Source organism: Lolium perenne, chromosome 6, assembly GCF_019359855.2.
Source record: "Lolium perenne isolate Kyuss_39 chromosome 6, Kyuss_2.0, whole genome shotgun sequence".
In the NCBI taxonomy this organism is placed as follows: Eukaryota; Viridiplantae; Streptophyta; class Magnoliopsida; order Poales; family Poaceae; genus Lolium; species Lolium perenne.
The window spans coordinates 128,931,139-128,940,294 of NC_067249.2; the positions used below are offsets into that span (position 1 = coordinate 128,931,139).

The 9,156-nt window shown below is 44.2% G+C and overlaps 2 protein-coding genes across 2 annotated transcripts; one reads left to right on the forward strand and one right to left on the reverse strand.

Annotated features, from left to right (window-relative positions):
* The first annotated feature begins 1,634 nt into the window (after positions 1-1,634).
* On the forward strand, positions 1,635-5,427 carry LOC127334565 (uncharacterized). The gene is made up of 7 exons (XM_051361055.2): positions 1,635-1,957; positions 2,841-3,059; positions 3,419-3,505; positions 3,811-3,957; positions 4,399-4,425; positions 4,915-5,010; positions 5,084-5,427. Exons 1-7 carry the CDS (start codon positions 1,712-1,714, stop codon positions 5,282-5,284), a joined length of 1,023 nt encoding a protein of 340 aa, XP_051217015.1. The 5' UTR covers positions 1,635-1,711; the 3' UTR covers positions 5,285-5,427.
* On the reverse strand, positions 5,288-8,254 carry LOC139832496 (uncharacterized). The gene is made up of 4 exons (XM_071822271.1): positions 8,078-8,254; positions 7,388-7,694; positions 7,052-7,316; positions 5,288-5,321 (listed from the first exon to the last, which is right to left on the reverse strand). Exons 1-4 carry the CDS (start codon positions 8,252-8,254, stop codon positions 5,288-5,290), a joined length of 783 nt encoding a protein of 260 aa, XP_071678372.1.
* Between the last annotated feature and the right edge of the window lie 902 nt (positions 8,255-9,156).

The following is a 9,156-nucleotide window of genomic DNA, read 5'->3' on the forward strand; positions in this document are numbered from 1 at the left end:
TATCTCGTTGCTGATCTCATAGATTAGATCTTGGCTTTTCCATAGATTGGATCTTGGATTTATTCGTCTTTGCGGTAGAATTTTTTTGTTTTCCATGCAACGAACCCAACAGCCTTGCACCTTCAAACCCTCGGAAGCTCCCGACATCCACTGTCGGTGCCCTAGATCGCCACCATCCGGGACGCAATGAGGAAGCATCATCGCAGGACCACCGAGGATCCCCTTGCAGATTCGAGCCCTTGGTGGCTCCATGTGCATGGGGTAGAAGCAACATATACGATGGGTGGTCTTTCTGCTACCACGAAGGGTTCGAGTAGTTAGCGCAGCAATAACCGATCTTTGCCTGCCCGATTAATAATGTTTCCTATAAATTTTGTCAAGTGTTAGACATATGTCGGATGTAGCATCAGCCGGTTTGACTTCCATGTCACTTTCATATGCATGAGTGCTCCTCGTCATTGCTTAAAAAACGTGGTTATTGATGAAAAAATTAGGAACATAACATTTTTTGTGTATGTAGGATTTTTTTACAAATGCAACATTGTTTTGTAACATTTCTCTTGTCTCATATTTCAATGTGGGACAAGAGAAATGTTGCAATATTTGATGCAAGCCCTATTAGATCTATCACGGTTCCAGACCACTAGATGTATTTCTAGATTTAAATCTTTCTTTAATTTAACTATGCTTAGAGCTAGACCTAGCTAGCCTCAAGGAAGAGATGCAAGCCATGATACCCTATGAATTATCCTAGTCTTAAGTGACTAACTCATTGTAAATATTTCATTTTTTTAATGAAAAATGATACAGTAGGATTTTCCCTACTTTATTTGTGTCAAAATGAATCTGCACAAAACTAGCGTGTAATATTTTGGACATGTCAACGTAGAAAAATCAACGATCATATGCAATAAAAACCTATTAAGGTCATGTTTACTTCTAGTGTACTTTACGAGATCTGAGGGAATTACTATTTCGAATCCCAAAAAAACTCCAGTGACCAGTTTATTTCTTAATGTTTAGATGAGATAATCCCAAGATATCCCACATATCTTCTCATTTTTTATTAGATTAAAAACTCTACCTTGTACTATAGTGTATTGTCAGGAAAGAGTATCTAAGGAGATGGTAGGGGATTGGATGAACGCCAAATCTCTATCATCCCAAAACTTTTTAGAAGTGAAAATATACAAGAAAAGTAAACAAGGGTTAAAGGGTTTTCCATGCAACATGAGTAAAACACTGCGACCTTTTTTTTTTACATTAACATGTCCGCAAAAAAAAATCATGAGTAAATGTGTGACTTTTTATGTACACTCACCGTTAATACGCTGGACTATGGTAGGTAAGTAAGTTGTGGTTGGATGGTTAGGAGGGCACTCGCAGTTCTAGCCCACCACTATTTAAATCCTAAATTTAACACTTTGGTGTCTCATTAAAAGACGGAATATTTTTCAGCGGGAGGCGGTGTTCCCGGTTCCCGTCAATAGCGAAGCATTTATGGTGACTTCCTCAATTTTTAAGATTCACGGGATCAATTTCTTGAACTTAGTTATAGGCGTGAGCCTATGTATGGTGTTTCGCAAATAAAAAGTTACATTTACGGCACACAATTTGAGTCCTCGATCCTCGTCTCCGCTTCGCTAGCTGTTCCGTTGGATAAATCCTCCGGCAACTGGCGTTTGTGGACCAGCTCGACTCTACGTGGAAGATGAGACTGGGTGGACCGCCCTGCTGCTCCTGCTTCACCCAGCTGCAGCCCGCCGCCGCTTCAAGGCTGCGCCTGCCACCGGCTCGCGCCGCAAACACCACCTCCGACTCGGCCACGCGGCTGAGGGCAGTGCTTGAGCAGGTGGACGACGAGCTGCGGAAAGGGAACGACGAGGGCGCGCTGTCCCTCGTGCGCGGCACGCAGGGGGAGGGCGGCGGACTCCGGTGCTTTGGTGCCGCCAGGCAGGTTGTTCTTCTCTTGATACTGAATATTTTCTTGGGTTCTTGATTCGATTAATGAGTCGTTTTGTCTTGTTATGTTGTGTTAGTAGCTCCTTCGATTATTTAGGGTGACCCTACAATTATTCGCGTTCGATCGTCTCTGAATTAGAGTATTTCCATGCATTTGAACTGATATGCGGACCAATTGACGAACAGAGAGAATTAATTTGTTCAGATACGATTTTACTTGTATGGTTAGTTGGTTACTTTGCAGTTTATTCGTAGTTTCATTTGAAATAATGATCAGTTCCATGCGTTAGAACCACCTTATTTTTATAGTTTCAAACTTGAAAAAAAAAAGAATATAAGACGGTTTTACTAGATGGAATTGTTAAGAGGTTTTTCAGTCCATGATTTGGTACTTTTCTTATTGGGCATGGTAATCTGAGGTTCCAACTCTTACCAATTAAACTGGATGGGTATTGCTCGTTATAGAGACATGGGTAGATCTCAGAGTTGTTTAAATGTTTGCAGTGTTGTTTCTTTTTATGTTGATAAATCAATATGAATAATCCGCACGAATGTGTCATGAGTTCATTTCAGGCGATCATTTATCCAGTGTCATTCTCGAAATTTTCTCCATGGTTGCATTTGAGGCAATTGCGAATATTTCTATATTGATGGTTCTATTAAAAAAATACGGAAGAACTATTAATGCTGTTTAGTGCCAGTGCGGCAGTGCACATTTTTTACAAGCAAACACTTCACCTTTGCTTCTTTGTGTGACAAAATTTCCACCTGTTAATATCTGCTAGCTATATGTTCGATAAGTAAAGCTTTACATTTATCTCTTTTCGAGAATTTTATGTAGCATACTAACTCCTGATTTGTACCACAATCTCTGTTAGGTACCTCAAAGACTTTATAAACTAGATGAGCTTAAGCTAAATGGGATCGATACCTCTTCTTTTCTATCTCCGGAGGATCGGACTTTGGGATCAATTGAGAGAAATCTCCAAATTGCTGCACTTCTTGGAGGCCTTTCTATTTCAGCTGCATTTGAGCTTTCTCAATTCCAAGCTCTGTTTCTCTTTGTAGGCCTACTATTCGTGTGGTCTGTTGATTTGGTGAGTCAGTTAGTTGACTACATTTGTTACATATCTTGTTGCTGGCCGGTTGTTGAACTGTTACTATTTGCATTCTTTTGCTATTTCAAAGCATATGCTTGGGCCATGCATGCTTTGAGGCTACATTGTTGCATTTTTTAAACTACAATCTTTGATTTCTTAAAGGAAAAATCAACAATCTATGGTAGTGAATAGATATACCATTATCATGTGCTTCTTTGGTACCGGATACGTAAAGTGGAACATTAGTCTGTATTATTTCCCTCGCAGAAATGATAGTACTTTTTATATTACCATTATAATCACCTGGCATTTTCATCTGTCGCTTGAACTTACATGACTATAGCTCAGCTTTCCAGATATATTTAAATGGAGGGGCTAGAAACTTGGTTCTCGACACACTTGGTCACAGTCTCAGCCAGAAGTACCATAACAGAGTTATTGAGGTATACAAACCATGCATGTTGTTGACCTTGTTTGAGTATCAACTGTATAGCGTCATCTTCAACTTGGTAAAAATAGAACTCTCTAGGTATCAATGTTGATGGACGATAAATGCTAATATTTAAGCACCTTTTGCCTTTATTGAAACTACAATATGAGAACTTATGGAATGACTAGTATGGTTCATCCAGCACTGTCAGTTATGTGCCATTGTTTAACAATATGAGAACTTTTCACTTCTCCACTTTTAAAATTTTGGTTTATCATAGTAGAAGCAATTAATAGCTTACATGTGGAATGTGTGAAGCATGAAGCTGGTCACTTCTTGATAGCATACTTGCTTGGAGTGCTCCCGAAGGAATATACTATCACAAGTTTAGAAACACTTAAGAAAAAAGGATCATTGAATGTACAAGCTGGGACAGCTTTTGTGGACTTTGAATTTGTTGAAGAGGTTAGTTTTCTTATTCAATGCTTCTTAATATTTTTTTGAGTCTAGCTTCTTAATATTTTGATAATCTTTGATGTAATATTATTATTTAACTGATACACACCACCTATCATTGTCAGTGTTAGTAGTGTGCGAGGCATACCTTCTAAACTATTGAATTTACTAGTTAATTTTATTAGCTTGGCCAAGTACCACCCAATCACCAAATCTTTTATTTTTTCGGTTCATTTTGTGATATAATTCTATCTTTGTATAGAGTGAGATGCTCTTCTCGTGCAATGTTCTGATGAAACACATTATGAAAACCTAATTCTTTACTTTAAATTGTACATATTTTATGAGAGGATGTACCCTTTTTATGTTGTTAAGCTGTTCTTCTATATATTTTCCTACAAACAAGTTAGTTATATATGCACCGGCCTAATGGTTATTTTTCATTTTCAGATCAATTCAGGCAAACTGTCCGCGAAGGTGAGAGTATTTTCGTTTTGTGCAAATGATGTAGAAATGTTGTAAGATGTGATCCATCGCCTTAAAAGTTCCAATCCCGACTGTATATAAGCATCAGAACCTGGACCTGCTACAATCTATGCATTGATTATATGTTTTCGCTGAAGACAAAACTTGAAGATGGTCAGGTTCTAGCTGGTATTGGATTGTTTAGAATATGGAATTACACGGGATTTATTGACGTAAGAAAAACACCAGGCAACTAGCAATCCCTATCCAATGCTCGCTGTGTGCTATACTTGGCAGCCCGAACTGGACTTACTATCACTTTAACACATAATTTGTGTATTCTGGGATATGGGCGTGCACAATTGTTGCTACCCCATCAACTACTACTTTTTCAGTGGATATCTATGTGCAGTATCATTAGGTATCACACAAGTGTGGTCTTCCGAGAGTCATTCATATCTGAGGTCGAGTTGGCTGTATATAAGTTTGATCTAATGGCAGATGCTGAACAAGTTCTCATGTATTGCGCTGGCTGGAGTAGCAACAGAGTATCTTCTGTATGGATACGCTGAAGGAGGACTAGCTGACGTCAACAAGGTATTTAGGCATCAGTTTACTTATGTCCTGTAACTCCACCCCCCTACTTATCTGTTATGTTTTCCATTAACAGCTGGATGGGTTGTTCAAGAGCCTGGGTTTCACCCAGAACAAAGCTGATTCACAGGTGAGATGGGCTGTGCTGAACACTATTCTGTTACTGCGCCGCCACGAAAAGGCTAGATCGAAGCTTGCGGAGGCAATGTCCTCTGGGATATCAGTTGGATCTTGCATTCAGGTCATAGAAGAGAGTATAAACACAGAGGATATTTGATAGCTAGTGTGAACACTCAGCATATTGCACGGTGGTGCTGCAACATACAGATCGCAGCGGTGTACACCTCTATAATGTACATCATATTTTACCTTCTACTGGTACTAGACTACTAGTAAGAGTTACATATGAAGACATATTAATTCATTTTTTTTCCTATGAATCACTAAGAAAACAAAGAACTTTATCTATTGACTTCCATGGTGTACTTCAGTTAGCGATAGAGCCACAGGATTATGCAAGTGGCCCGACAAGTTGTGATAAAACCATGTAAGAAGTGAGAGCATCTCCAGTCGCGTCCCTCAAACCGTGCCGGATTGAGCGTTTGGGGGACGTGTTTTGTTCGTGCCGCCTTTGGGGGATGTCGCTCCCCAGCCGCGTCCCCCAAACGCTGCCCCCAAACATTTAAATTACTTTTTTTTAACACATAAACCATTTATCAATGCGGCTTTAAAGCTCCTAAGTCGTCCACTATACAATAAAAGAATCGAAGCCAAAGGAAACAAGTGAAGGTGGATCAGCGATTCCTGTTCAGGTGGTTCCAAAACTAGAAACGATTCCTCTACTCGCTATGCGCAAAAAACCTGATAAAATAAGTATAGTCTAGATCGTACTCATGAAACTCATATAAAAATGTTTGCGATGATTGTTTTTAAATTAAATTACAACAAACAATAAAACAAGTAATCAAATATAATAAATAGGGCTAGATGCTACATCAAGGTGCCACAGTATTTCCTTTGATCCTCCACAAATGCTCAACGAGATCAGCTTGAAGTTGCTCATGTACATTGCTGTCACGGATCTCTGCGTGCATGGCGAGAAAATCAGCAAAATCTGCGGGCAACTCATGATCAACCTCCGCAAGAGGGTCTTGACACTCATAGGGACCAACATGTGACCTAACATGATTCTTGCGGTCATCCTCGATGATCATGTTGTGCATGATCACACAAGCCTGCATCACCTCCCACATTTGGTCGTGAGACCAGCTTAGAGTAGGGTACCGGACAATGGCAAATTGTGCTTGAAGCGCACCAAATGCCCGCTCGACATCCTTCCTGCAAGCCTCCTGTCGTGTAGCAAAGTGGGAATTCTTCAGACCTGATGGATTCGAGATTGTTTTGACAAAAGTGGCCCATTTTGGATATATACCATCGGCTAGATAATAGCCTTTGGTATATTGGTGGCCATTGATCTCATAGTTGCATGGTGGAGCATGCCCTTCCACTAGTCTGCTGAACACCGGAGACCGCTGCAACACGTTGATGTCATTGTGTGATCCCGCCATGCCAAAGAAAGAATGCCAAATCCACAGGTCATAATCTGCCACAGCTTCAAGCACCACACTGCAATATCCATGACGGCCTTTGTATATACCTTGCCAAGCAAACGGGCAGTTCTTCCATGCCCAGTGCATGCAATCGATGCTTCCAAGCATTCCAGAAAATCCTCTGGCAGCATTTTGTGCCATGATCCTTGCAGTCTCTTCCTCAGTTGGCCCTCTCAAGTAGTATTTGCCAAACTTTCCCACCACAGCTCGGCAAAACTTGTACATGCACTCAATGGCAGTAGACTCACTCATGCGAAGGTAGTCGTCCTGTGTATCGGCAGGTGCTCCGTATGCAAGCATCCTCATGGCGGCGGTGCACTTCTGAATCGACGAGAACCCGAGGACGCCTACAGCGTCGCTTGAGCTTGAAGTAGGGGTCGAACTCTCGAACGCCGTGGAGGATATTCATGAACAACCCCTTGCTCATCCTGTACCGGCGCCGAAAATTGTCGGCCTGTGTTGCGTCGTCGGCGAAGTAGTCGTTGTGCAGCATGGCATGCCCCTCCATCCTCTGCCGGGGCTTCGACTTCCTTCTTCCCGGCCTTGATCCTCCGCGGCGCGGCCTCTTCCTCTTCTCCGCCTCAGCGTCAAGCATGTCCTGGAGGGACGCGATGATCAGCAAATGCTCCCGCACGTCGTCGTCGAAGGCTTGCTCGTCCTCCAGCAGCAGGGCAACCATCTCATCGTCGCTGTCCATGGCTAAAGCAAAATCAATGGTTAAAATTGCGCCGAGGCAGACGACGGAACAAATAGCGGCCAATCGCGCCTACCTGGCAAGTCGTCGAGCACCTTCTGTGCGCGGAGGTGGGGCGGATTTGACGGCGCGTTCTGGGACGCGCTGGCGACGCGGCGGCGACGCCACGACCGGCGGGAGCCCCAGCCGCGACAACGGTGCCGACTCTCAGCAGAGATCAGACGCCCAAACGGCCGGGAAATCCAGCGGCGGCGGTGGGGTGGGAGGCGCGGGAAGGAAGGAGCGACGAGAAAAGAGGCGTGAACCAACGGTTTATGCAAATAGTCGCCGACATGTGGGAGCCCGCCTCGCTTTTCGTTGTGTCCGGCGTCCCGGTGCGTCCCCTGTGGGACGGGGACGGGCTCGGGGCGCCGGACACCGTATCGGGACGCGCCGGACAAAAATGGGCTTTGGAGGACGCGGCTGGAACGCATTTTCTGTCCGGCGCGCCCCAATTCCCTTTGGGGGACGCTTTGGAGGACGCGACTGGAGATGCTCTCAGTTCAGTACTCCATGGTGCAGTACTCCATCAAAGGAAACTTGTCTCTACCACGAAAAATATAAATTGCAAGCATATCCACAGGGACATTCGTTTTGTGCAAACCATATAGAGATCGCTTGTAAGAAGTGCACTTCATCTATAGTACTCCATTCCTCTATATCGTTCGCTTGGTATGGATAGTGAAGCATCCAACATCTCGTCGTCGTCGGGAAGCATCGCGCAGGCCATGGCCCCCCACTCCTCGTGGCTGAGGTCGCTAAACGGCCCGTTGTAGACAAAGATAACCGATTTCCTACCTAAGACGGCCTTGTACTGATCCATCCTGCGGAGGGTGTCCTTGAAGAAGGCGTAACGGCGCATCTCCTCGCCGGCGTCCTTGTACTTCTTGCCATGCTCGGCCATCCACACCGCGTTGTATTGTGATCCAAATTTATTCTAAAGGGAGGCTAACTTCTGACGAGCGGAGCGAGGCCCGTCGTCTGTAGGTTTAGGTTAGGGTTAGGGTTAGGGTACGGATCGATGACACCGTCTATATATACCTCTTGTAAGCCGTCGGCTAGAGTTTATCAGATTATAACATATCCCACGGCGTTTCGTAAACACTCCCCGATATAGTGAAGTTTTGCTGGCTGACGCCAGTGGTTTTTCCCCTTCTGTGTTGGAAGGGGTTTTCCACGTTAAAATCTTGTATCCCCTGCATGTGTTCCTTTATCGTTCTTCGTTATTTGCTTGTCGTGTTTGTAACAAGTGGTATCAGAGCCCAGGTTTCAACCTAGGGTTATACCTAGGGTTAGGGTTAGGGCTAGGGTTAGGGTTAGGGTACGGACCGATGCCACCGTCTATATATACCTCTTGTAAGCCGCCGGCTAGGGTTTATCAGATTATAAGATATCCCACGGTGTTTTGTAAACACTACCTGATATAGTGAAGTTTTGATGGCTGGCGTCCGTGGTTTTTCCCCTCTGTGTTGGAAGGGATTTTCCACGTTAAAATCTTGTGTCCCATGCATGTGTTCCTTTATCGTTCTTCGTTATTTGCTTGTCGCGTTTGTAACACCGCGAACAGAAACCGAGTCTCCTTCTCGCTCCTCTCCCTTAACTTCTTGTCATGCTGGGCCTCCCACTCCGCCTTCCACTCCGCAAACAGCCGACGATCCTCCTCCTCGCTCCCCTCCCTGCAGCTCCTTCTGTCCTTCGCCAGCCCCACTCCCCCATGACCCGTCGCTCGTCCTCTGCGATCCTCTCCTGCTCCCTGTGCGATGAAGCCGTAGTGTCCGCCGCCGCCAGGGTTACCAGCAGCAGCAG